The sequence below is a fragment of the Ambystoma mexicanum genome, chromosome 2p, assembly GCF_040938575.1.
Source record: "Ambystoma mexicanum isolate Mex_15411 chromosome 2p, UKY_AmexF1_1, whole genome shotgun sequence".
NCBI classification, from domain to species: Eukaryota; Metazoa; Chordata; class Amphibia; order Caudata; family Ambystomatidae; genus Ambystoma; species Ambystoma mexicanum.
In genome coordinates this window covers 54,462,075-54,490,037 of record NC_090923.1, presented here as the reverse complement: position 1 = coordinate 54,490,037, position 27,963 = coordinate 54,462,075, and the positions used below count along the sequence as shown (strand labels likewise).

Here is a 27,963-nt window from a genome sequence, read left to right as displayed (position 1 = left end):
ACGACTGATACAATTCAATGGGTAATCCATCTTGGCCAGGCGATTCACCTTTTTGTAGACCATCAATTGCTAGAAGGATTTCATTTTTTTGTTGCGTCTACCCAAGTTGGCCTTTTCTCGTCAGTTAAACATGGTAATTAAATGTTTCCCAAAAAAGGAGTCCAATGTCCATACCATTGGGTGATGTCAGAGTAACTGGTTTCATTTTACGAGCTAAAACACTCAACATTTCAACATTAGTCATTATGGAGTTGCCATCTTCACGCATCAAATTTTTAACGGTCGTGTTCTAGGATACCATCAAGTTTACTAGCAAACATACTAACCTTTTCAGCATTCTGCTAAAATGCCAGTCCAACATAGAACATTCCCTTTCCACCTGCTGATCCACTTTGTCATAAAGTGCTTTCAGTCTATTTCACATCCAATTAGTCATCATTCCCTAGGAACATGTATTCCTATGCTTTCAAAAAATATATATTTTCTGGACAGCTTCAATTTCGTAAAATAAACGAATTCAGACTTTTTGCACTTCGTTCTGCCTTATTACAAATATTCAATGAAACACTAGCGTGGTCCTACATGTCCCTCTCCTGAACATCCACATCTAGGTTTAATCAATTATATGAGATTAGCAGTGATTGGAAGGTACATTTCCTTACACCAGGGTATTTGATTCTCCAAATAGTAAGAATCTCAAGCATGTTTTTAAAGTTCTTTTGTAGTGCTTTGTCCAGAGAATCTACAATGTGCTGAAAGCTCCTGCATGTGGTGCAGAACAATTCAAATCAAGACAGAGGATATTACCATTCCCCTTTCCCTCTGGTGCAAGGTTAGGTCTTTAAAGAAGGTATTGACTGTTGAACAAAGTCTACATATTGACCCCATCATTGCTAAAATAACTGACCGCACTGCATACGAGCAACGTGGCTTGTTCACAGAATCCAAAAAGCCTCAAGCCGGCACAATCGGGGTTGCGACCCCTTTGTGGAACAGAATCCTCAATGGCCTCCATCTGGGACGACCTAAAAAGTGTTCTGCTGTCATCCTCCTGCATCTATCAGCAGCCTTTGATACCATCAACCACTCAATACTCAAGAACAGGCTCCTCACGTTGGGCATCAAAGACAATGCCCTTTTATTTATTCCTGATCCATCCCTCACTCAGTCACAAAAGGGGTGCCACAAGAAGCCTCCCTTTCAGCCATCCTCTTCAACCTCTACTTGAGCCTACACCAAGCGCTTATCTGCTCACACATTTCCGACCTCTTCACTTGCCTATCGGATATAGCATATGGATGATTACCAAACACCTAATCCTTAACCCAGGCAAATCAGAAATCACTATATTCGGCAAAACTGCTGATCCCCCCCCCCACAGCCTTTACCACAGCCAATTGCCCAGGGAGCCCCACCTACCGCCTCCACCTGCGTTAAAAATGTTGGACGCACCATTGATGCAGAACTCTCTCCAAACACATCTGTATCCAGAACCTGCCACGTCCAACCCCTAAAACAAATCTTTCCCTACATCTCCTATTCCCAAAGATTCTCTGCAATACTGGCCATCATCTCCCGTCTAGACAACGCAAAAACTCCCTCTATCTTGGTGTCCCGGCACACCATCTCAGGAAACTTCAACAAATCCAAAATACGGCAGGGTCTGCTCCTTGAACTCTCGCCCAGAGAATACCCCAACCCCCCCCGACCCCTCACCCTCCTGCACTTATAATATTGCACTGGCTCCCGTTTAGCCCAAGAACAACCTTCAAAGCCATGTGCATCACACAGACCCCTCCGGAATACAGGACCAGAGTTCCTTCAAAATACAAAATCAACCACCATCAACCCCCCAGAAGACATTTGAGCTCAGCGCTCACCCTCGCCATTCCCCTTTACCACTCCACCAGTTGGCAGCTCGGCTTTCTTTATCCTAGTTCCCACCATCTGGAACACGCTTCCTCAGCACATCCTCTGCACCGAAAAAAGACCTTTCCTTCACACATCAGAACACAGCAAGGACTATGACAAAATGTGGTTGTGCCGTTCACAAAACTCTCCGCCTACTCACACCAGGGTACGCCTCAAAACCTCTAACATTAGAGAGCAGAGCAGACCTATGACAAATTTGGGAACGCTGGACACAGCACTCCTGCCATCTTCAGACATGCATGCACGCATGGGTTGCTCACAACTGGAGCCTGGCCAGCCATGCTAAGACTTATTTGGGGAAACGCACACATTAATACTTTGTTTACTCCATGACCTCCAACAAACTGGGCTTTATTCCTCTGAGGACATTCCCACTAACATCGCTTTGAAACTATAAAAAATGTAAAAGGCGCTATATAAAAGACAAGTACAATACAATAGTAATATTCTAATTGTCTAGTAGAATATCAGCCAATATGAATCTTCCTTCAGTATCCTTCACTAATTTGTTTTGTAACAGCTCAGCAATGCCGGTGTAAATCTGCTGTTCAATAGTGAACTGTGTTGAGAATCTAGCATGTGCGTCTCTTGCAGAAATACCATGTCCACCTTTATTCGCCACAAAACTGCCCTAGGGCTATTTAAACCTTTACATTCCAGGACCCAATGTAATTTACTCATTACAATGTAAGGTAGCATTCTCAAACTTTGAAGTTCTATAACCTTGCCCAATCCTATTTTTCTGCCATAGCCTACATGAAGTTGTCCTCAACTTACCTGCAATGGCCTGACAGCTTGTGCTTTCAAAAGGTGAATCCTCTTGAGTTGCTGTCATTTCTCTTGACCGACTATTCAAGAACATTTTTCTAAGAAGGGCAACATAACTTGGACTTTGCCCACTGACTTTGGCTGTCCCGTCTCCCTAAAGGCCTCCTTCAGAACCTATTGTCTTGGCAGTGCTGGTCCCCTTACAGGTTTTAAATATTGATCACTTTAATGCTGGGATAATGGACTGCCTTCATCCCTTTGGGCAACTCCAACTTCTCATAACCCATCAGTCTGTTCTGATCTAACCCAAACCTTTCCTTCCTTTAAAACTTAATAGTGCAAAAGGTGATTCTATATAAATTCTATACTGACTTCATATTACGTCACCTCCAGTTGCAGGAACATGTGTAACATACGAATTACTCACCAGCTTTATTGTTCACTGTTTGAATATAATCCTAATTTGGGAGTTACTGCATTTTAAAGAATGCAGTAAATATCTGTGTATAAATGTGCAAGTGTTTAATTGTTTACTTGCATTTACTGACTTCAAATCTTACTCATCATAGCACTTCCTATGTGATACCTGCCTCTTAGCTGCTAAGCGCTCTTATTTCTCTGATCTTCGCCATGCTCAGTCTACTCACCAACGACGTCTTTCAAACTTTGACCGGTCTTCTTTCCCCTCCTACTCTGGATCCTTCACTTAACTCTTCCTCATCTGCTTCTTATATTGCTAAGGTAACTTCTCTTTGCCTTGCAATTGACTCCTCTCCACGGTCTTCTCTTTGTACCTCCTTCCCACCTATTCCTCCTCCGGCTGCCTCTATATCATACTTTTCTTCTGTCACAAAACTTTCCCTACTGCTGCCTCGTGCCCATCACATACTGCTGCCCCAACAGATCCTATCCCATCAGCACTTAACTCTAAGGTCTATCCTCCTTTACAGTCATATCTTACCTCTTTCTTTAATATCTGTCTCTCATCTTCAACGTTTCCTTCTATTTTAAACACGCTTCAATTATTCTATCTTGAAGAAACCTTCAGCTGATCCTTCTCTTGCCTCTAACTTTCGGCCTATTTCTCTTCTCCCTTACTTCTCAAAACTACTTGAACGTCTTGTCTATCTTCAAGTCTCTTCTTTTGTTTTTAACAACTATTCTTCCAGGTTTTCAGTCAGGATTTTGACAAATGCATTCTACTGAAACGGCTCTTTCGGTTCTTATCTCCTTACTCACAAATCAGTATTCCAAACATTCCTCTATTCTCATCTTACTGGACCTTTCTGATACTGAAAGGTCCAGTGTTGATCACCAGCTTCTTCTAGCCTCCCTATCATCCTATGGTTTTTTGGGTTCTGTCCTCTCTTGGTTTAAATCCTACTCATCTCATCGAACGTTCTGTTTGCTGGGGTGGAACGATTCCCATCCTCTTGCCCACGGTGTTCCACAAGGGTCAGTTTTAGGGCCTTTCCTTTTCTCTCTCCAACTTCTCCTCTTGCAAATATTTCTTCCCTTTGGTCTTTCTCACCACTTGTATGCTGAAGATTCGCAGCTCCTCCTATCCTTCTCTTTCTTCTGATATTCACGCCCAGCTTTCTGCATGCTCAATGGCCATCAAATCATGGATGGCTACCCATTATCTTACTTCCAATACCGCAAAAACGGAATTACTCTTTTTCCCTTCCACTACTATCCCTCCATTTATTTAATTTCCTCCATATCAGCTATTTTTTGGAACCACTGCTCGCAACTTGGGGCTGGCTTATCCTTTAAACACCATATCTCTATCTCCTCAAGCTTGTCGGTATCACTTATTCAATATCAAAATAGTTCACTCTTTTCTAACTTTGGAATCAAATAAACTACTCCTAACTGCTCATCTTTGCACGTCTTTTATTGCTCTACCACGCTCTTGTCTTCCTGTATCTCGACTTCTCCTCCAAAATCCATCTTTAATGCTGCAATTAGGGTACTCCTATCTAACTCCTGACCATCTCTCCCCACTAGTCTTGTTCTACTCTCCTGCTAGCTCTCTGTTCGATTACTCAGTTCTGACTGACAGTTCCAGCTCCTCCCGGTGCACAATCATGTTTTCGCACATTTGCATATCTTGCTCCTTTACACTGGAATCTACCTCTTTCCATCCTATTACTTCCTATTCAGCAAAGCACTGAAATTACATCTGTCCTAGCAAAACTGATTTTGTGCATACTTTGTCACATCTCATGTCTGATTGTACCACCTGATAATGTTGCCATGTAAAAGCGCCTTGGATTAAAGCGCGATATAAACAATCAATAACCACAAATACAAAATACCGATTTCATTGTACAGCTCACATTACCCTTCTTAAAATAAGTTTGGTCTGCTCAGATATGCCTCTCTGCTCAGTCACACTACCAGCTTGTGTAGTACTGGCCTATATTAAAAAGTGGGTAACCTACTACCAAGTCTTGTGTAGTCCCACACCAGTTGGACTGCAGTAATTCTTACCGAACAGTCTACGCTGCCTAGCTCCCCCCCTTCTAACCTGTGGCTGGGGCCCAAAATGACGCAATAGTGTGTAGCGAAATTCTTGGTTTTCTCTAATGAAAAGGCTACATTGAGAGGAACCTCCTACTCATACATCTGGCCTAATGTGTTAAGACCACTCCCCCACCCCCCTTTACATTTAAACGCATTGCCATCTTACCACAGGGTGAAACCTGGATTTCCCAACACAGGAGCTAACGGTGAAGTATAGGACTATACAGTGAATTGTTTAACGGCCATATCCTAGTAGAAAAGGTTGGACCAAGTAGATGAGCACTTCAATAATCGTGAGGGGGCAATCCTTGAGGGAGAGCCAAGGCAAGTGGCATAGAGAGACATCAAGATTGTGCTGTTCAATTTGTAACTTTTTTTGTTGGGCATCAGTCAAGACCAATTTGGTTGATATCTGTGCAGCTATCAAATATATGTGAATATTTGGTGTGGCAATCCCCTTGCTGTCTCAATCAAATTAGCACTCCACTAGATATTGTAGGAGGCCTACCCAGACACAAAATGTCAGATTCATACCTGCAATTATTTTAATTGCTGCCAGTGGAATTTTAATTGTTAATGGTCTGGAAAGGATAAAGTAGGTGTGGACGAAGTTTCATTGTCATGGCTGTACACGTGATGAACTAGGAGATTTCTGTTTTCCTCAATCTCTCTAAATCAGCAAAGAAGCAACTCCAAAGCTCTGGGAAAGAAATGATGCTAAACAATGGGTTGAGAGATTTGTTAATGAATAGGTTTAAGTATTTAAGTTTGTCTAGTTGCCATTTAAAGAGGAATTATTGTGCCAATAATTGTATATCAGTCTTGGGGGCTGTTGTATTGAGTGCACATGATTTGGCATAGTTAATTGCATAAACAGGTTTCTTGTTATCTAGGGTTCGACTTTGTGAAAATCAAATTCACAAACAGAGCTTGTGCGTGACCGTCCCAAATTTCACCCCCTCTGGTCTGGGATTGTCTTAAACCATTTAATAGTGGCTTGTTGGCCAGTAATGGCGACAGGGTAAAACCTGCATTAGAGTAACTTTTATTCATCCGAATAGTCGTACTGGGGCGAGCAAAGTTTGCAAAGCCAGCAACTGCTAGATGTTGAAAATGATTGATGGATGGCAAAGGAGGTACTGGCACCAAGACTGGTCGAGTCCTTAAGAACACGTGTGCAGGAAGATCCAAAACAGACGGTCAATGATTAGGCCTGCAGCAAGCTCACAAGGAGTTATGGATTCCTGGTGATACTTTCATCAGGTTCAGTGCAGGTAGTTTGACTGCAACTCCCAGGCCTACATCCAAAGGGTATTCATTTGATGACAAATGCCACCATCCATCCACGTATGCCACAGGCTCAGAAGTGTCACATGCACCAGATACATATCCAGAAGCCAGTGGCATTACACCAGCATTAAGGGGGCACTGAAATGTAACACTTTATGGCTGCAGGAGACTTAATATATCAGGGCTATGCAACCTATGGCTCTGACTTACGACTATGATCCCTCCCAGTTTACTAACGGCCAATATCTGGCGACCAAGGTTCCAACCGCTGTGCTAGGCGAAAAAGCATTCACACCCGGAGAAGGGTGCTCAGACAGTCAGGTGGCTGAAAGAGCAGGTCAGAAGATACCGTCCGCTCTTTCCAGCCACCAGAGGGTATTCTCTGAGTGGCACCATCTCTTTTGTGATGTGGGGAGGCACCAGGATGCCTGCCAGTTACTTGGCCACCCCTGCACTTAACAACCCCCCCCCCGTATCCCCCCGCCCATCTCCCATCTCATCCCTCCCCACTTACTTGCTGGAACAAATATCCTCCAGCCTGCGACCGCCATATTAATAGAAAATGGACTTTGTCCCTTTTCCTCTGGCAGATATCGCACCCAACTGCCTCCCTCCTCCAAACACCCACATTGGGAAAGAGGGAAAGCCAATGGGCAAAACAAAGTCAACATATAACCAAAGCTCGAACCGCAGGTCAAAAGAAACTCAAACAAGGTAGATTTTCATCCAATCTAGAAAAGCGCTTCTCCAAAGGCTTTTTACTAGCACAGTCAAATGCTATTCATTTGTCATTTGAAAAAGTAATAACCAGCACACTGAAGTTCTCTGAAATCATTCTTATAAAAGAACCATGAAGCTATCACAACCTGGTTTTTACAGGCCCATGGCACAAACTATTCCCATCCAGTGATTTTTGTAACAGGAATTCGTTTTTATTTTAGAATCTATGTTGGTCTGAAGAGCAAAAAGTGCAGGCCATGTACATGGTTAATGTACATGGCAGTTCCATGCCTGTGGTTAGTCTCAAACATTCGTACTCTTTAGGCATTATACATGCATCATACATAACTAATGGTTTTATTAACAATCAGGCACCTAGCACCGGTGCAGCCAGGACTGGGGGACTGGAGGAGATTAGGTTATTGCAATACCTGGATCTACACTTCAGGTAAAAACAGAATACAAACTTGCAGTATAATCCTTAAGGAACACAGGAGCAGAGCTTTTGAAAATGTTGCATTATTGCTCATGAATTTTGCTTTTTTACTGCATTTACAATGTGGAGATTAAGCTGGCAAAAATAACAAAAGCAAAATGAAATTCAATGTTCTTAGGAAAGATGCTCATTTCCGCTTTCCCTTACTGCCCGTCCACTCCCATTATCACGCATCATCTACCTAAATTCTACAGAATTTGGTTTGTTTTCAGTGCTGCACTCAGATTGTGTGTTTATACACTCCAAATGGAACTTACATTTGATCAATGTACAACTTGCTGCAATTGTTCATTAAAATATTAAACCAGACATCACTTTATTCTATTGCACGTTATAGCCCATTGATTTCCGTTTTAGCCTGTTTCAAATAATCTTAATTTATTTCATGTAATGCAAAATCTCACTGTATTTGAGTGGACTTGCCTTCGCCCTGTCCAATTAGCAGAAAGGAACAAGTTACTTACGTGCAACTATTGTTCTCCAGCATGGGTCTGGCATGGATTCAGTAGTCAGGCCGAGAATCCTTGGCAAAAGAAAAACAGTTTCACTTTCACTTACAAACTGTCTTCCTCCTCTAAACCAAACACTGAACTCTGAGTCATACTACCCCAGCCATAGACTGCCCTCTCCCAAAGCCCCTCGTCTAGCAGCCATCTTCAGATTTGGTAGCACGTAAAGTGGCAGCATAACAAAGAAGAGCCGCAGAGGGGCAGGAGGGAGGGTTCGCATGTGAATCCATGCCAGACCCATGCTGGAGAACAAGTTGCATGTGTAAATTGTTCTTTCTCCAGCATGGAGTCTGGCATAGATTCACATGTCCATGAATAACGAATACATAGCAGTACAACATTACACAACCACAGGAGGTGGCAAGGCTCAACAGAAGCAATTCCCCTTACCAATAGACTCGCCTTCATGCGAATAGGTTGCGTAGCACTGCTAGGCAGACCCTGGACTAGCTTTGTAATCCCTGTCGACGTAGTAGAATCTTGTAAAGGTGTGCATGGACTTCAACATAGCAGCCCTGCAGATGTCCAGCAGGTGGCACACCAGACAGGAAAGCCCTCGGAGCGATCACTCGAGTAGAATGGGCTCTCTGGCAGCCGGCAGCAGTCGGTTTGCCAACTGGTGACTGTGTGATACAGCCGGAGAGGCACCTGGAGAAGGAAGCCTTGGACAAGGCCTGCCCATGGTTCACAGGACCAAAGTTCACAAAAAGTTGAGATGTTTTCTGGAAACACGTTGTTACTTGCCACATAGAACTTCAGAGACCAAGCAACATCCAGTGAGTGCAATATCCTTTCAGCCAGCGGCGAAGGTTTTGGAAAGAACACAGACGGAACCTTTGGCATGAAGGAGGGGTGCGTCCAAAGCACCACCCTCGGGTCATGAAAAGTCAGCAACGGAAGTTTGCAGGATAGGGTCTGGCTTTCACCTACCATCTTGGCAGAGGCGATGGCCACGAGGAAAGCAGTTTTCCACAATAGGAACTTGTGGGACCTGATGCATAGGCACGAAGGGCCCCCCCCATCCTCCGTGCCCCCCAATGAGCCATGTCAGTACCACATTAGGTTCCCATGTCGAGGCAGGCACAGTCACCGGCGGGAACAATGAAAACAGTCCTTTGAGAAACTATTTGATGAGGTGGTGGTAACAAAGAAGACCGTCCCAGAGAGCTAGTGTAGTTGGAGATAGCTGCCAGATGCGCATTGGAAGCATGCTTCAGCCCCGCCATGGCCAATGGCTAGTATGGAAGAATCTGCGTGCCAGTGACCCTCAAAAGGGTTGATCTTCTGAGTCTGTGTCAGGATTCCAGGGTACAATTACACATGTTCAAAGAGACACTTTGTTAAAAAGCCTTCATTTTAAAGATTACACCATCACAGAAATATGGTTGAATGATGTATGGATGTTGATTCTGAAATTTACATCAAATTATTAAAATAACTTTCCTTAATGTTAATCTAATCAGGAAGTATCTAATTTCCCAAGCCAAGATGGTGGGTCTATTACACAACAATGATTGGATGAGAAGTGCTGTGAGGTAATGTGGCACTGTCACCAAGATTCTAAACTGCCTTTCATTCCAGTTCCCTTAGTGTGAGGTAGCAGTTATAATAGCTCTAGAAAAAAGTTTACTATAGTGATTTCAAGGAACTCATTCAAGAAGAAAATATTACTGAGAAGACAAGGAGTTTTCAGGAAGAACTTATTCAGTGCTAAAGAACTATTTCCTGACAGATGAAGCAAGCTAAGTCAAATACAGGAAAATGTTAACTAAATGTCAAATGTATCTTAATAATCAGAATCAAGAAGCTGTTTAAAATAGTTTGAATCTGACTTCTAACTATGAACTGTTATGTGCTCTTTGCTTGTGTCATTTACTGGCTGATAAATAATCACTCAGTTTAGTATTTGCGGCTGCATTTACTTATTGTTTACGGTAATTTCTGGTGAAAACATTTTGTGAAGTAGAAATAATTCATTGGTTGAGTTTATTAGTTTTTACAATATTTTTACTTACAAAAGTATTTTGAAATTTCGCGTGCTCGTGAAATTCGTTATAGTTACTTTTGAGGAAAGGACCTATTAGCGTGAATTGTACGTCCTTTCAAATGTTTACTTCAGACTTCCTGGTTGGAACGTTTGCGGTTACCTTGTGTGAAGTTACGGGGAAGTAATTAAACCGACGGAGGACTCAATCGGTGAATTCAGTTAGTAGTAAGTTATAAGGGTGAATTGTAACGTTTCATTTAACAGGCGCAATTAGGTTTCTGCGCGTTCGTATTAGGCAAAGCGGATCATCTCAGTGTTCGCGGATCACCTCAAGTTGCGCGGAATGTTTTTCTGGTGTGCGCGGCTCATCTCCGGAGTGCGCGGATCAACTTCAAAGTGCGCAGGGTGCGTGGATCATCTCAAGGTGCGCGGAACGTTTTCTTGTGTGCGCGGCTCGTCTTCAGTGTGCGCGGTTCGGCTTCAAGCCACAGTAATGTAGAAAAGACTCTTCAATTAAAGACTCTTATTTCTTCATTGGAGAAAAGAAATAAAACATGCTTTTCCAGAAAGTCAGCAACAGCGTGTATCTCTAACATGATTCTATAATTTAATGAACTTTCAAAGAGGAAATATGAATTCTTATAGTGAATTACAACATAAAATTCATTCAAGCATTCTAGAATAGTTTTCTTTTCAAAAGATTCTTTCACAATTAAATGGCATAACTTGATACTCAAACAATCCATATCTAGTCCTAAATGCTGTCTTCCATTCGTCACCCTCTCACTCGCACTAAATGATATGCTCCTCTTACATCCAATTTAGAGAATATTTTATCTCCTTGAATTCTGTCCAACATAACTGATATTAAAGGTAATGGATATCTATTTTTGATTGTGATCTTATTCAATGCCCTATAATCAATACATGTTCTCAAAGTCTTATCTTTTTTGGGTACGAAAAATATTGGTGAAGCTGCCGGGGATTGTGAATGTCTAATAAACCCATTGGCTAAATTCTCATCAATATATTCCTTTAAATGTTCATTTTCCTTTTCCGTCAATGCATAAACCCTCCCACAAGGTATAGGTGCTCCATCCTCAAGTTCAATTCTACAATCAAATGAGCGATGTGGAGGTAATTCTTTAGCTACTTGAGTATCAAACATATCCTTGAACTCTTGATAACAATCAGGTAAACAACCAGACACAGCTCCTATCACATGTTCCTTAACAACTCCAGCAGCTAAACAAATTCCTTGAATTTCAGAAATTCCTTCCTGATCCCATTCTTGAAATGATTTAGAACATTGTTCATTACAAATTTCTGACTTGAACTCTACTGTTCTTCTTCCCCAATCAATATATGGGTTATGTAAAGTTAACCATGGCATTCCTGTTTTTTGTAATTGTGGTGCATCAATTAACGCAAACACAATTTCCTCACCATGTTCTTCACCAATCTTCATTCTTAACACACCTGTCATTTTTGTAATTAACCCAGATGTCAATTGTGTACCATCTACTGCTCTTACTTGTTCAGGAATTCCCTTAATTACCACAGGCACCCCCAATCTCTCTCCCAAAGTCAAATCCATAAAATTTCCAGTTGCTCCACAATCAATCACACATGGACCTCCACATTTGAATTTACTTTCCCAATATAAGGATACATTAAGAGTGATATGTGGTATAGCTGTCTGAATGGTATTTGCTACAACTTGTCCTTTTCCAGGAAAAGAAGGAAGTCTTTTAGGAGCATGTGGGCATTTTCCTACAAAATGTATTCCATCTCCACAATACAGACATAATTTCTCTTTGCGTCTTCTCTCCTTTTCTTCTTTAGATAAAGGTCCTCGAATTTGATTTTCATTCAATTGTACTTTAACTTCTTTTCCAGCATTTTGATCTACTTTGGGTCTTTCATTACTACTCCAAGTTTTATTTTCCACCTGGGGGGTCTGGTGGGCCAGCATCACTTCTGCAGGAAGATTCAAGATTGGAGTCCTGATAGTCTGGCACCACATTGCGAAACGTTTGCACTTGTGCCCGCAGCACTGAAGAGTCGATGATGCTCTGGCCCTGGCAAGGACCTCCCTGCAGTTCGCCAGAAGCTTCTACCCTCCAAACTCTAAGGCTGCAGGAGCCAAGCCTTCAGGTTCAGCGATCCCAATGCAGGGTTGCGCCTCCTCTGGCAAGCAGATCCGCCGCGACCACCGGCAGCTTGATCGGGGCCACAGATAGGCTGAGACGATCCAGGTACCAAATCTGCCTCGGCCACGCCGGGGCAACCAGGATCATCCTGCATCAACACCGTTTGAGTCGATTGATGACTTGCAGAAGGAGAAGCAATGGAGGGAATGCGTACAGGAACAGGCTCTCCCACGGGAAGGAAAATACACCCCCCCCCCATGCTCCTTGGCTGGTGGAACCTTCTAGTAAATCTCTGGCATTTGGAATTTGTTACCGTCACAAACAAATCGATCTGGGGTCTGCCACCATCTGAGGAAGGGGATGTCCACTTGATCCTATCGAACTTCCCACTGTTGGCAAGAGTGCAGCTCCCACCTTAGGGAGTCAGCAATGACTCCTGTCAGGTGAAAAGGAATGAGGAACATCTCATGGTGTGACGGCCCAGTGCCACAAGTCCTGCGCCTTGCTGGGAGCTGGTACTCCCCCCCCCCCCCCCCCCCGTTTCCTGATGTATAACATTGTGGTGTTATTGTCCATGTATACCCTCACCGCCTTGTTTTGAGGGACAAAAGGAATGAATTAAGGGCTCAGAACACTGCACGCAGCTCCAGGACTTTGATGTGGAGATTCCCCCTCTATTAGCCACAGGCGTAGAGACGTCCGGTGTGTGCTCCCCACCCCTCCAGTGAAGCGTCTGTGGTGATAGTCTCCGGTACGGGGGCTCTGTAAATCTGTACCCGCCCCACCATGTTTGAGCACACGCCTCTCGACCATATCGTTCGATTGAACTCCTCGTCAAGCGCTCTTATTTGCGAAGCTTCCGGACACCTAGATCCACCAAGCGTCCAGGAACTCCTGAAGGGTGTTGCATCCACAACCTGCAGAGTCTGATCAGGTAAATGCACGACAACATGCCAAGCAGCGACTTGATGGTCCGCAATGTGGCTAGTCTTCAGTGGCAACAACTGTTGCACCATGATCGCCATCCTCTCTCAGAGGGGCCTGCCAGGCAGGAGACTGTTGAGCCTCACCCCCAGGAATTGCAAATTCTTTGATGGTATCAAGCATGGCATTGGATAGTTGACAGAGAACCCCATATCCGTCAGCAGCTGGACGGTCCTTTCCATGTGTACGACGGCTACTTCCCTTGACTTCGCACGGATGAGCCAGTAGTCGAGGTACGGGTACACATGTATCCATTGTAAATGGAGATGGGCTGCCACTGGGGCCAGGCACTTAGTGAACACCCTGGGCGACATCAGCCTGATGGGAAAGGCCTTGTACCAGGACTGCCTTCCCTGCACCACGAAGTGCAGGAACTTCCGATGCTTCTTGTGAATGGGGATGTGGAAGTACGAGTCCTCTAGACCCAGTAACATACAAAATTCTCCTTATTCCAGTTGGCCGAGCACGTGCTGCAACGTGACTATCCTGAATTTTTGGGACTTGAGGTATTTGCAGAGGCGCTACAGGTCTAGAATGGGCCGCCAGCCCCCAGGCTGCTTACCAAGAAGTAGCTTTGGAACCAGCTCTAGGACCCCTTTTCTTATAAAGGCCCATACAGCTTGCAGGAGCTGAGGGATGTGCTGCTCCTGTCGGGCCACCAGTGGTATCCGTGGAAACTTGTTTGAACTCGAGTGTGTCCGTGGGCGAGAGTATCCAGTATCGGTCACTGTAGCTCTTCTGCCACTCGCTGACGGAGTTCGCCAGCCGGAATCCCATTGGGGTGCATGGGTGGGGGCCTGACGTCCCGACCGGTTCAATCCTGCTTGGGGCCTGCGTGCCGCCTTGGGAGCGACGAAGGCCACCTCCATCGTAAGCTTGGAATTGCCTCTGTAGGCGTTGTGGATCTGGAGGGTTGGCAGTATGAAGAGGAAACCTTTCGACGATCTGCCAGTTTTTCCGTTGGCGGTACGAAAGGACGGGCGATGCTGCTTAAGAGGGCCATGTCCGTCTTAATGGCCTGCAATGATTAGACAACGGCTATCCCAAAAAGTTTGTCCCTGTCCAAGGGTATGTCCATCACCCTCATCTGGAACACTGACGGAAGTTGGTGGCTTTCAACCGGCCGACGATGGAGGCAGACACCATTCGCATTCTGTCGGAACCCCATGTCCACAATTTCCAGGACAACATTGATGGCATGATCTGATGCCACCTCCCCCTCCTGGAGGATCGAGCGCCTCGACCCGCTTGCTTGTCGGGTAGAAACTCCAGCAGCGGGGCTTATAACAGCTCCCTGTCGTATCACCTACGGAGTGTAGCCACATTAGATTATGTTCCCCATTTGAACTAGCCTGTTGTGCCTCACCTGAACTAGCCTGTTGTGCCTCACCTGAACTAGCTTTCTCTGCCGAATCTGACCGAGCTTAACATGCTTAGACAAATTCTGCTAAACCATGCGAGGTTGGCTATTGATCATGATGTTCCCTTTCTGTATCATACCATGCAACGTGCCATGCACAGGTTCCCACTTTCTTACCTATAAAAATGGCCTTCTCAGAGCAGCATGCACCCACCACCCCATCCCCTGCCCCACTCCCATCCTACCACATACCAACCCCTTCCCACAACACTTTCCCCAGACTAACATCCAAACAGACACTAGTAATGTCCCTAAACCACTGACCGTTTCCAATCCCCACACAGTCAAAACCAATATCTCAGCAAAAATGACTCATCCGGTCAAAGGGGCATTTAGATGCTTTAGACTCCGCTCACGGACCTTCATCACCCTACCGTGTACTAATTGGGGTAATACCAAAACTAAGCAGCATTCATTGCTCCCGTTACAAAACAAGAACAGAACCCCCTAGGTCTCAAAGTATAAACCACTGCAGTAAATCTGCCCCAGCCACACCCACCACCATAGGTACAGCACCCCCACCAGCCTACCAAGCCAAGCTAAACTAAACTAAACGACTACCACACCTAATCCACTATCACCATTGAGACTTCTAACACATGTTCAACACCTTCCATCCAAGAGCCAACCCCCCCCCCCATGTTCCCCAAAGCAGCGCTCATTAATGCTCACTCCAAAGCCGCCCATGCCATTGAAATACATGATTATATTAATGAGCAACAACTAGACTTACTCATAGTGACTGAAACCTGGCTCCACCAAGCTTCTGGACCGACACTCACCATTGCCATTCCTCCAGATTACACTATCATTACGACCGACAGAACGAAATCAGTGGGGGGGGGGGATAGCGATTATTTCTAAAATAATATTAAAAATAAGAGCGTGCCCCATTGACAACTTAGACGGGTACGAAATCCTACTAGCCAAACTAGCTACCAACCATAAAAGCACCATCAACCTAGTAACTATTTACAGAGCGCCCAACACTAATTTACAACCTGAATTAGATATACCCCTATTATTAACACCACTCATCAAACCGAAAACAAAATGAATAGTCCTTGGTGACCTGAATCTTGGATTCAACGCTGCCCAAGATCATAAAGCAGAAGCACTTCATAGTGCACTGAAAGACATGTCCTTCACACAACTCGTGAACGCACCCACCCATGCGAAAGGGAGAAAGTTAGATTGGATACCATCGCTCAATACCGCAGTAACTATAGATTCCATTAACGCTGTCCTGCTCTGACCATCATAGTGTAAACTTCTCTATCGCATGTAACGATCCAGGCTCGCTCAAACCCACCACAGCGGAATCCTATGCAACTAGAAACATCTGCAAATTCTCGGCAGAAAACCTTAACCCAATGTTAATAAACGCCCTCAATGACCAAAGTATCAATAATGAGAATCCCTGTGCCATGGCAACCTTCTATCATGAATGCCTTACTAATACAATAGACACCTTAGCTCCAATTGTCACTAAGCAAGGACAAAAGAATCGTCTTTTTGGTTTAACAATGACTTACTCTCACTTAGACGAAAAAAAACGGTCGGGGTGGGTTTGTATTTGATTATAAGCTAATTTGTCGATTTTAAGAAGGAAAGGGAATGTAGTTATGGGCCGGTAGTTGGTAGGGGTGAGCGGATCTAGAGTAGGTTCGTTTTTTTTTTTTTTTAATAGTGGAGTGACCCACGCTTCTTTAATGCTAGCTGGGAGTAAGTTAGAGTTGAAAGAGGAAATGATGATAGGGGTGAGGGTGGGGGCAAAGTTTGACAAGATGTGCTGGGAAGTTGTTGCCTTTGCAGTTAGAAGCTTTTAGTTTAGCTATTGTATTCAGAACTACTTCTTGGGAAACTGAAGCGAAATTGAACATAGGAGTGTGGTCTCCTATGGACTTAGTGATTGGGTTCGAGGTAGTATGTTTATCCGCTAGTAGGTTTCTTTTAGAGATGATTTTATTTTGTGAGTGTTGGTCCAGAAGCTTGGTGGAGCCAGGTTTCAGTCACTATGAGTAAGTCTAGTTGTCTATATTACATACACACCCCAATCTCACTATGAATAAACATATCAGCCCTCGCCTGCTCCACGGTTTACACTGCTAAACAGTCGCCAGTTCCTCACGCATACTAACTGCATCACTATGGCCAGAGCGCTGATTCTAACAAAGCTTGATTAGGGGGCAGATATTCTCTGGGTACCGCCGGGGCACCCGGGACCGGGTCAGCCCCTTTTGACTTCAAGAGGGCGGCTGCCACCAGCTAGATCGTTGAGGATGACTTCGCCTGGACTACCTCGGCCGTCATGGACAGGTCGGACACCTTTCCCTGTGCCTTGGTCTTCTCCAGCTTCTCCTGCATCTGCCCTGGGTTACCCGACCTTCTCATTCGAGGAGGAGCTGGAGAGATGACTGGAGATGGAGGCAGACAGAAGATTAGTGCACATTGCCCGTTACGGGACACGCTTGAGCAGCGACCCCGATGGAAACCGACTTGCAGTGCTTGCCCTTCTCTTGGGCCCCCACGGATGGAGCGCCCTCAAAGGACTTAAAAGCCCTCTTTTCGGACCGGCCTGTCCTGGGTGAGGCATGCCTCGGCTTGCCGCACGGGGTAGAGGCCCTTGGCTTTCAACCACGCCAGCAACCTACTGCAATGATCCTCGACTGTCCGCTTAGAGAACCCAAGGCAGATTTCACAATGCGCTTCGCTGTGGTCCGGATGGAGACAGAGGCACTGGAGGGGTTTGTCCTCACATTCCTCAATCCACAGCTGGAGCAAAGCTTAAAGAGGAAGCCTCCCTCCTTGTCCTCCGACATGGTCCGGCGTGGGGTGTAGGCGCATTGGCCTTCTTGAATCTTCACCGATTCTTGCCTTCGATGAGTGCTGAAATATGCCGACAATGGATCCCTGCTTGCCGGTCAAAGGAGCACAGGCTCTATATGACAATTAAAACTTGTTAATCAAAAAGAAAAAGCATGAAAACGTAGAAAAGCTCAGAGCAAAACAGGACTCCCAACATTTGAACGTGCAGTAAAAATCTGAAGAGGGCTGCCAGAGGAGAGGCTTGAGGAGAGGGCAGTCATTGGATGGGGCAGTATGATCCAGAGTTTAGTGGAAAAAGACAAATTGTAAGTGAAACAGTTTTTTTTACTGAGGATTCCCGGCCTGACAGGGGAATATTCATTACCATGTGAATCCATGCTGGATGATGGTTTATTCTTTCGGATCTGGTTCTCACGGCTTTCGTACGGAGCTTTGAAATATATTCTTAACAGGCTTTGCTAAATTCAATTACACGTAGGCTTTTTACTGCACAATGGTTAAATGATAAAACAAATCTATATGTAAAGCAGTTTGTCTATGGAATAGAAGTGCTATAGTGAAGTCATACATGTTTGCAGTGAAAGTATAAAGCTTTAAGGCTGTATACACTTCTAGGTGCCAAGTATATATTAACCCTACTGTTCAAAGTGGGCCTGGCTAAACCATTCACATGAAATGCATACAAGGTGACATGCTATACTTAATTCTAAGGCCCAAGTATTCTGTATACCACTTGTTGGTCAAATGCAGATCATAGAGGCTTCAATGCTTGTTTTAACTGCAAAATAAGGCCAATTCACATCTGTGTGTCTACATCAACCCTTCACCACTGAATCCAAGGCTAAGCCTTGCTGCTCAGTCATATTACCCAGATAAAGTTTGGTGGGATATTAGTCTCTTTCCAGGTTCACCAGAGTAGGGTGGCCTCTCTGACCATAGGGCCGATTGTGAAAATCCATTGAAATATGTTATTTAGAGCATTTGCCCTTTGTGTGGGATCTCCTACAACAAAATGAACAAGAAGTTAAATGCAGGCTATGCATATCAATTAAGAGCCTGTAGTTTGATAGGTTTTACAATAGGAAGTTTTTAATGTACCTTCGTGGTTTAGATCCAAATCACCATCGCAGCACTTGGTGCATGGTGACTATTCTTGTAAAAGTTGAACAAAAGCCTGAGGGGGCTTTGTGCATGGTGACTTTACTGTATGGAGGGAATCTCTTCATTACAGTTCTCAGAAATAGAGCACCATTTCCACTAAGTAGGTTCATTTGCTTTGCAACTGCATTAGGTTAAAACTGAAGAAAGTTACAGTACTTACAGCCCAGAGAGAAAGTCGCAACAAGGAGATGAAGAGAGGAGTTCGATCCCAGCCGGAAATACAGTGCACCAACAATCCACTGTTATCTGATTTTGGAGAGAAAGAAAAGGAAATTAGAACTTATGTATGAATGGAGGTGCAAATAAAACATCTGCCAGTCTGTCTTTGTGGAGACAAGGATTGGGGGAACAAAATAGAACCAGCAGTAGTTTGTAGTCTAATCCGCTGTACGGTTTTGTTGGTCCGATAAGATCCCGATTACATAATTTATATGGTTTTAAATTGCCAATTCTCTTTGTTAGTATTCTTTAAAGAAGGGATTCCTTCATTGTTCCAAAGATTCCTCAACTCCAGAAGCAAGTAAGAATATTTTTCCAGCCATCAGAGGGTGGGGGGGGCCTCACAGTTGGTGCCCATGACTAAAAATGCAACGGCATAGTTTGGTCATAAGGCACAGCCGGCTCCCTATATACCTCAACCTATTTTCCCCACATACTGAGGCTGCAGAACTGCCAGATTATAGTGGGAGCTCAATGAGAAATGTGTAAAAAGGAACAAATAATCCAGCAGAAACCAAATACAGGTAAACTGTTCTTCTAATAGATTACGTTCTAGGATTAATCACGTTGCAAATAGCCTGCGAAAGCAGTATTGACCATAAAAAGGTAAGGACTAAAGTCTAGGTCTAAAAAAAGATGTTAGAGGGCGGCCTGTTAATAGCCACACCCCCTGCAAGGTCATCCTTAGAAATTGCCTCTTTTGGGTGTCCGACAATCTCCCACCTCGATTCTCCCATGAGTGCTGCACACCTGCTCCCTGATCCATACGCCCTGCTCTTCTGCCCCCACCCAGTTTCCCCACGCCAACTGCAATCAAGGAACAAACGTCTACATCAGGAATCTCGGGAGCACTGCACAACCAAAGCTAGAATGTACACTAGAAGTACAGGCCACACCGCTTGGCAAACATGCACAAGGATTTGTTTAGTTGCCTTATCGAGGTCAGTAGGGAGACTGCGGCACTAAGTTGTGGTAGCCACCAGGCCTCTGGTAGAAAGAGCTTGGTGCACTTGAATGGCCAGAACATCGCATTCAGTAGTCTTATGAACAATCCATCACGATAGGGGGTGCTTGGGAACAGCCCGACTGCTCAAGTACTGGCAAAGACAACAAAACTGATCACTGTTCCTGAAGTCAGTCTCACTTCCTCATTGGTGGGGAGATGGGGGACATGGGTGGGGAAGTTGCAATCCTGCTGGAGGCACCTTGAAAGACAACGGCATGTGCAGTTATTCAATCTGACTGGTGTGTGGAATGATGAGGCGTGTGGGCATGAAACTCAAATCTACAGGGAACAAGCAAGATGACTGAAACCAGAGAGTCGACATGCAGGAGGTTTAGCCAGCCGACCAAAGCCCCCTCTTCACTGAAGAACTCTCATTCCAGGTTAAGACCAGAGGAAAGGTTTTTCGTCCAAAGGAAATCAAAGCACAACTTCCTGAGAGTTTACATCTGCTCAGTGAGCAACAATGTTCTCCATCCTGGCCAGATGGCTTGCCAACGGTGAGACCTTGTTCACCAGAGCCCAGATGCAGTTTTAGTCCATCATTGCATAAAGACCCTGACCTCAAACCATGGCTACTGTGGTCAGTTAATTTCTTGAAACACAGGCTTTGGTACAACAACCAGTCTGCCAGCCAGCAGTGCCAGGTAATGCAAGTGCTGCCCGTTGCCACCCACTAGAGACCAGAGGCTGCCAACATTCCCTCTACTTTTCTATGTGGAAAAGCAATGTTTGTGCATGCACAACTAATTCTCATGGTTAACCTCAATGTACAAGTAGTATGCTTCGCTACCTACCATGGGAGGCTTGTGAGAGTTCCACATCCATGCTCTAAGAAATCTTTCCCCAAAACTGAGCTGAACGGTACAATATAATTAAAACAATCTTTAAACCAATAAAGACTTGTATGCACTACGCGGTTTGAAGTGGTCTGAAGGGGCTCTTCACACAAAGCAATCCACATATGCCACAAAATTACAACTATGGGCCCATCAGAAGCTTGACCAGAGGACATTAATATCCTTTGCTTCAAAAGTAATCTGGACCCAAATGGGTCCCCCATGTAACTACCAGGCAGCGTTGCTCAACTCCAAGCCAGTTAACTCTTGGGTCATTGGCTCCTTTATGGCAAAAGACACTTGTACAAATAGCCGTACAATGGCACCATACTCAGGCCAACCTTTTTCTCGCCCCCAAAACAGTAATATAAAAATGGACCGTTAGAATTGCCACTATTAAAATGTTCAATAAAACATTATTTAAGGTGTTATTTTAAGAAAACCGAACACTGCATTTCAAAACATGTATACATTGATTTCATACATTTATCACAAAATGAACAACAACAAAATAGAGCTTTACGAGGAAGCGTAATGAATAATCGCTGGGAGGCATAATCATATCCACCAGAAGCATTTCATGAGGCAAATCATTTCTTCCCACAGATGCCTAATCTTTTAAAAGCTCTCAAAGCTGCCCAGAGAGACAGTGAGGAGGGAGTCAATTAGACCAGGTGGTTACGCAAAACAGGCCTTCCTACACTTGTGTTAGGTAAGAATTGGGGAAGACACAGACTACACAACACTTCTCTGCTTGGTATTAGGTAACCCACCTTTTGGTATAGGTCTGTACTACACAAGTTGGTAGTGTGACTGAGCAGCCAGGCCGATCAAGAGGGGTAAATGTGAGCTGTAGAGTTGTACAAATGAAATCTGTAAATACAAGTAGCCAAGTAGCACTTACACTCAAGGTTATAGTTATTTAACTATCATCAAATAAGCCTTCTTTAAAAAGGCAATAATGTAAATATACTTTAAAAGCTTCTTACACAATTCCTACACTATGAGGTGACTTCAATCACAAGGACACTAGTAAACTGTGCAGATTGAGGTATGTAGAAAAGAAAGGTTAAGGAAGGAAAAAGGTTAAACAGTTTCTCAGTATGTCTGAGGGCAACTAAATCCTCCAATGAAATCTAGAGGATGCTTTCCCAGCAGTAACAGTAAACAAGCTACCACCTATGAGGGACAAACAGTATCAAAGTGAATGGACTAGAAGAGTCTTCAGGGAGCCAGGACCGCCAAAGTCATTTGGGACACAGTCTATGGATCTGATGCATTTCTTAGACCAAAGTCTTGCACAAAGTTAGAGACTTAGAAGCAAAATCACTTACAGGGTCACAAGCTGTTAAGCCGGTGAGAAGAGTTGGAATAAACTCTAAAAGGTAAGCCTCTGCAATTCCCCACTGAGACGAGCGCGGCTAAAGGCCATAAAGGCAAGTACCCCAAGCCTAAACAGTACCTCTGGTTTGAAGAGTGGTCCAGCTGGATTCTGTCCTGCTACAGTGGTGCAGACCCTGGTTCCTGAGCCGCAATCGTGGGGACAAGAGGGAGGACGTCTGGAGGGCTCCTGCGGCAGTACTTGGGAGGTCGTCAGCAGCCACAGGCTCTTTTCAGTTCAGCGGCACATTGTGGTTTCATCGCTTAGCAAACAGCACCAATGTGTATCACAGACACTGGTTGGACTCTTCACTCCCTCGGTCCAGCACTCGGGTCAGGGGACTCTGGAGGTCCTGCTTCGGGATGCTCCTTCAGAGTTTCCTGGAGCTTCAGGTCCAATTTGTTGCACTCTACTACGGACACTCGATCCCTGGCATTGGGCTTCTGAAGCAACAGAGGCACAGCAAGTCCGCCCCCTGCAGCCACAGCAAGGGGGCAGTTAAGCATAGACAAATCTCGCAGACCAGGTTATTCAAAGACCGTTCCCTTTGGAGCGTTTGTGGGTACCTGGAGGCGTAACCTGGGCATTGGCTGTTCTCACGAGTGGCAAACAAGTCGATCTCTTGGAAGCCCCAATCGGCAAAGACGGAGTAAAATGTCCTCCTGTAGCTGCCACTTGTGCTCTACGGGTAGGGGGGGGGGGGACATCTCTGGTGAGTACATCTGCCAGAAGATGGAGTTCCCCTGGAACATGTTGTGAAAGGAGCAACATGTGTTTGAGTGCCCACTTCCAAATCTTTTGGGACAGTTTGGACATATCTAGAGAGTCCCCTTTTTTAAGTAGTACATGGCTGTAGTACTTTCCGTGAGGATTATAACTGTCCCTGGAGGTGTGTTCAGAAATCCTTCGGGGCCTTGAACACTGCTAGCAGTTCCAACAGGTTGATGGGATTGGATGCTACTGCTGGAGACCACATGCTGTGCGCCGTGTTTTGAAGGAGGTGAGCTTCCCGCCCCATCAGAGATGAGTCTGTGGCAAGTGGCTTCTACTGCGGGGGTGGTGAAGGTTTTCTTTTTTTTTTTTTTTTTTTTTGTTTTATTGGTTTGACAAAGTTAAACCTTTAACATTCCCTTAGCAATCCCTCCTCAAAGAGGTGGAGGCCACCCTAAAAATAGGGTCGAGTTCCAAAATCTCTAAATGATCGTCCCTAGGCCGGAGGCACTAGTTATTTGGGTGGCATCCACCTCAGATTCCCCCTCCTCCCAGTCCAGATTCAAAGATTCAACAAATTTCAGAGCATCCAAGGTACGGCCCACTTTCTCAGCTGTGATGAGCCTTTCCCAATACTCTTCTTCGTTTTCCTCCGTGATCAGACTCGTATAATTTCCCATATACATCAACCGAATTAGTTTAAGGCTCGGGCAAGTCAGCATCGCATGCCTTATAGTTTCCAATTGGGCCTTCGTTCTGCAAAATCTACAGTATGCTAGTGATTTATCAATTTGCCTTCTACGCCACCTTAATTCTCTCGAGTGCCAGATGTTAAACCTACAGCGCATGAGCAGATCACGATAGTGCTGTGAGGGGAATTTCATCAAATATGGAGGTAGTAAATTCAGGACTTTGCGTTCCCAGATGACATTGTGACATAGGTCTCGTGCTGATTTCTTTTCCTGTGTTTCCTCCCAATCTTTTTCCCGATTTGTTCTTTTTGCCTTTTCTGGATTGTTTTTCAGAGTATCTTCGGAAATCGACAGATGTTTCAAAGTATCTTCACACCTCTTTTTCCAGTCTTGTAGAATTGAATCACTACTGGAATCGCCTAGCTTAGCTAGGATTCTGAATGGTGCAGGTGGATTATCTAAGATGCACTTTCTATAGAGGGATAATGATTTCCACGTCGTGATTGAAATGACGGATTGCAGTCTTAATTCCATTCTTATAAGTTCCAGGGGTAATGAATTCGGAAGGCGCAAAATCTTTCGCCAGAAGTAGGCTTCACATTGGTTCCAGACCTCCCAACGTAGGGCTAGAAGAGCCTCGGCTCCATATGTGATGACGGCTACTACCTTTTGCTTGTAGAAGGTTATAACCGGCAATAAAGAGAATTTCCCATATCTGCGATGTACAAGTAGCCCTTGGTTAACCAGACTTTTTAGTTTTTCTCTGATCAGAGTATAATGAGCCTGCTCATTATAGCTTCGGTTAATTCTTATCCCAAGGTAGATCGTAGTATCGACCACTGCCAGTTTTTCTTTATTTAACGACCATGAGTATATTTTCCCTGCCGATTTCTTTCCGTGACTTGATTTCATGGTCAGGATCATTGATTTTTTCGCGTTTACTTTCATATCATTCATTTCCAGATATTCATTAAAGGCCTCAATCCTGCGCTGAAGACCTATCGGCGTCTGATCCATGAACACTACATCATCCGCATAGAGCATCCAGGGTATATCTATGCCATTGATCTTCGGTGGGAAGGCCCGGATCCGATCTTGTGAGGCTTTCATATCAGCCATGTAAAGTATGAAGAGAAAAGGGGCGAGGGCACATCCCTGCTTAATGCCTCGGGATGTCTTGATCTTCCTTGATAGTCCACCATCTGCATTAATCTGAACTTGGATTGAAGTGTCCGTATACAATGCCTGGATTGCTTCCAGTAGGTCCACAGGGCATCCCCAAGCGTTCAGTTTAGCCCAGAGCCGTTCTCTGTTTATTCCATCAAACGCCTGCTCGAGATCAATAAAGGCCAGGTAGATAGTTGTTTTTCTTTTTAAGGCCTTCGCTTTTAGTATATTGATCAGGAACAGGTTAAGGCAGGTGCCCACTCCACTCACAAAGGCAGTTTGTCGCTCGTCTAGAATTCCGGCTTGAGCTGCCCAGTTCTTTAAATCACGTAGAAGGATGGAGGCAAAGAGCTTGCCAATGGAGTCTAGTAGCGCAATCGGCCTGTAATTTCTAGGGTTGCCACGATCCCCTTTTTTAAAAATAGGCACAATGTAGGCCTCCGTCCACGTACTAGGTATTTGTTTAGTTCTTGCTATTTGTTTAAAGAGGGCGTGAATTAAATCAGACCAGCCTTCCATACTTTCTTTTAACATTTTGTTGGAGACGCCGTCTGGTCCAGCCGCCCTAGAAGAGCTTAATTTTTTGATCAGCATTTGGATTTCTTCTTTATCAAAGATCAATGACCACGTAGCGTTTCCTGTTGTTTTTTCCGCAGCCTTTCCCTCAGTTTTTCCTTTGAACAGGGCAGTATAGTGGTCGAACCAGTTTTTCTCGGAGACTTGGTTAATACCTATGGCCGATTGGTTTGAGTCTCTGTTATTAATAAGATCCCATGTGCTTTTTGTGTTATTAGCTGCTAAGGCTGCCATCATGTGTTCTGCGTCACTTTGAGTTCTTTGATATCTGGTTGATTTTAGCCAGTTCTTGTAGATTTGACGGCATTTTCTTTCCCGATCACGTTTGTCTAGGCTATGAGATTTTTTAATACGCCTAAGGTCAGCTCTGTATCTTTTTCGTCTGGCGACTACAAATTCATTAAAGGCGTGTTTCTTCTTTATTTGCTTCAGCTTAGATGGGTCATACTGAACCTCATAGGCTTTGAACAGCCATTTATAATCGACCACCTCTTTGCCCTTTTCTACCGCTTCCTGGAAGTTTTTCACCAGTGTTGGAATAGTCTGGTCTTTAAGTCGCAGTCTGTTTCTTCCCCAGGATATCTCAGTTTCCATCACTTTTCCTCCCCTTGGGAGAGTTCTTGAATTCCATGCAAGCTCAGTTTCCAGAAGAGAGTGATCACTATTTGCTTGCTTGATTACTCGGAACGAATTTATCCGGGCCAGCGTTTCTCTTCCCACAAAGCAATAGTCCAAGCAAGCTTTCAATTTTCCACTATGCCAGGTGTCGGCCCCCATTAGATCACCCTTTGTTTGGCTATTTAGCATCATCATATCCCGTGTGCCCATTTCCGTCATCCATTGGCTTTCTTTTCCTGTAAGATTTTCTATCTCTTTGATTTTTCCCCTTGTGTCAAGGAGCTTGATGTTTAAATCACCATTCAGTAATCTAAGCTGATCTTCTTCCTCCGTCATGGACTTGTCAATGGCTTTCGTGATTGATTTTAGGTATGCCCCTGGGTTAGGCATTTTTTCCCTCCAGTATGTGTTAATCAATAGCAATTTAGTCGTCTCTTCCTGATTTTCTGTTGTAGAGGCTATTTCCAATATTTGAACATAAGGATTTGGCATTTCGTACTTCAGTATTTGAAGGTTACTATCGATTTTTTTTAGTACCAGTAAGCCAGCAAACGGTCGACCTTTTAGCCCCTTCTTTGCCGGATTGAAGAAGACTTCAAATCCTTCACATATCGGGGGTTCACACAGCCATGATTCTTGGATACAGATGAGATCATATTTAGTCAGGAAAGCGCTTTCCGTCGAGAACAGATGATGGAATCCTCTGGTATTCCATGAGGCACAGCGAACGGATCCCTGTCCAGCTTCCTCATTCTATTGTTTCTTTTTTGAGTTGTGTTCCTTTGACAAGGGATACCGAACATTTGATTTAATCTCAAATTTGTTTTCATTTATTTTGTCCTTTCTTGGGTTTTGTGAATTATCAACCGTGAACCTCAGGGTTTTTAAGTTTTCGACGTTTTCTTTAGTACTTTGTAAGTGGCTTTCGGGGTTTTTGTTCCCTTCTTTTTCGTTTTCTTTCAAAATCTTCCTCTTATTTTCCTCTTTTTCTTGTCCTTTTTCTCCCCACCTTTTCCCCGTTGATTCTTTTTCGGTGTAGGGTGAGTACTCATTATTTTCCTTTTTTCTATCCTTTGCGGTTATATCGGCACTATCGGGCTTAAAGTCATCCTCCAATTCTGTTACGCGGAACCCCTTTTTTTTAAGGATATCAGCAGCCTTCAGAAATTTCTGCTTGATGTCATTTGAGTTGAGATGTAGTATAACTTGGTCCATTCTCTGTTCTTTTGGGAATTCCACAATTTTTATATCTTTAGTAGTTATCATACGTAGAGCTGATGTTTGGTTGCAAAGTGAGACAACGTAGCTTCTGTTGAGTAAAGCCCTTCTTGGACCATTTGATGTCGTCGCTAATTTCAGACATCGTTCTTTTGATGGGGATGTCCTCGAGGGGGGAGCGGTCGCTTTTGTTTCTTTAATGCTCTTCTTTGTTTCTTTAATTCTATTTTTACCATCTTGTTTTAGATGAGAATTTTCAGGGTGAAATTGTACCCTTTTTTCTTTGGTAGCCAACATTTGTCTTTTTTGCTCTAAGGTTTTGAAGTTAGCAAAGTTGTCATCAGCCTCGTTGAATTCTTCTACTTCCCACGAGTCAGATCGGTTTTTTTTCTCTTTTAAGATTATCGGCAGGATATCTCGTTGGGGTGTCTTACGATTGGGGGGGTTAGAACTTCTCTCCACCAGCTCCCAGTTGTCCATAGTTTCCCATTCTGATGGGCTGATGCATTGCCATTTTTCATCCTCTCTATATTCTTCCATAATGTCAATCAAATCACTTAGGTCTTCTCGTTGGCATGATTCATCTCCATTTACCATCTTGGTCGGAGTCGGGTCATGCCCCCCTCCCACTTCCTTAGCATTCGTATCTGCCGAAATAGTTGTGTCTCCCATTACCAATTCTCTCCTCGGCTTCTTTGCCTGTTGGGGATTTTCTCGTCTTGGTGGTGTTCTTAGATTCCTTAAAAAAGCCCTCGAGCTAT

At 44.3% G+C, this 27,963-nt stretch overlaps 1 protein-coding gene across 2 annotated transcripts in view; it reads right to left on the bottom strand.

Moving 5' to 3' along the window:
* MTMR14 (myotubularin related protein 14) overlaps positions 1 to 27,963 on the bottom strand; it is an 840,209-nt gene that overhangs the window by 557,161 nt on the left and 255,085 nt on the right. For both annotated transcript variants that reach the window (XM_069643242.1, XM_069643241.1), the window contains exon 11: positions 18,939 to 19,024. In XM_069643242.1, coding sequence (XP_069499343.1) covers positions 18,939 to 19,024 — 86 coding nt within the window. The remainder of the gene's footprint in view (positions 1 to 18,938; positions 19,025 to 27,963) is intronic.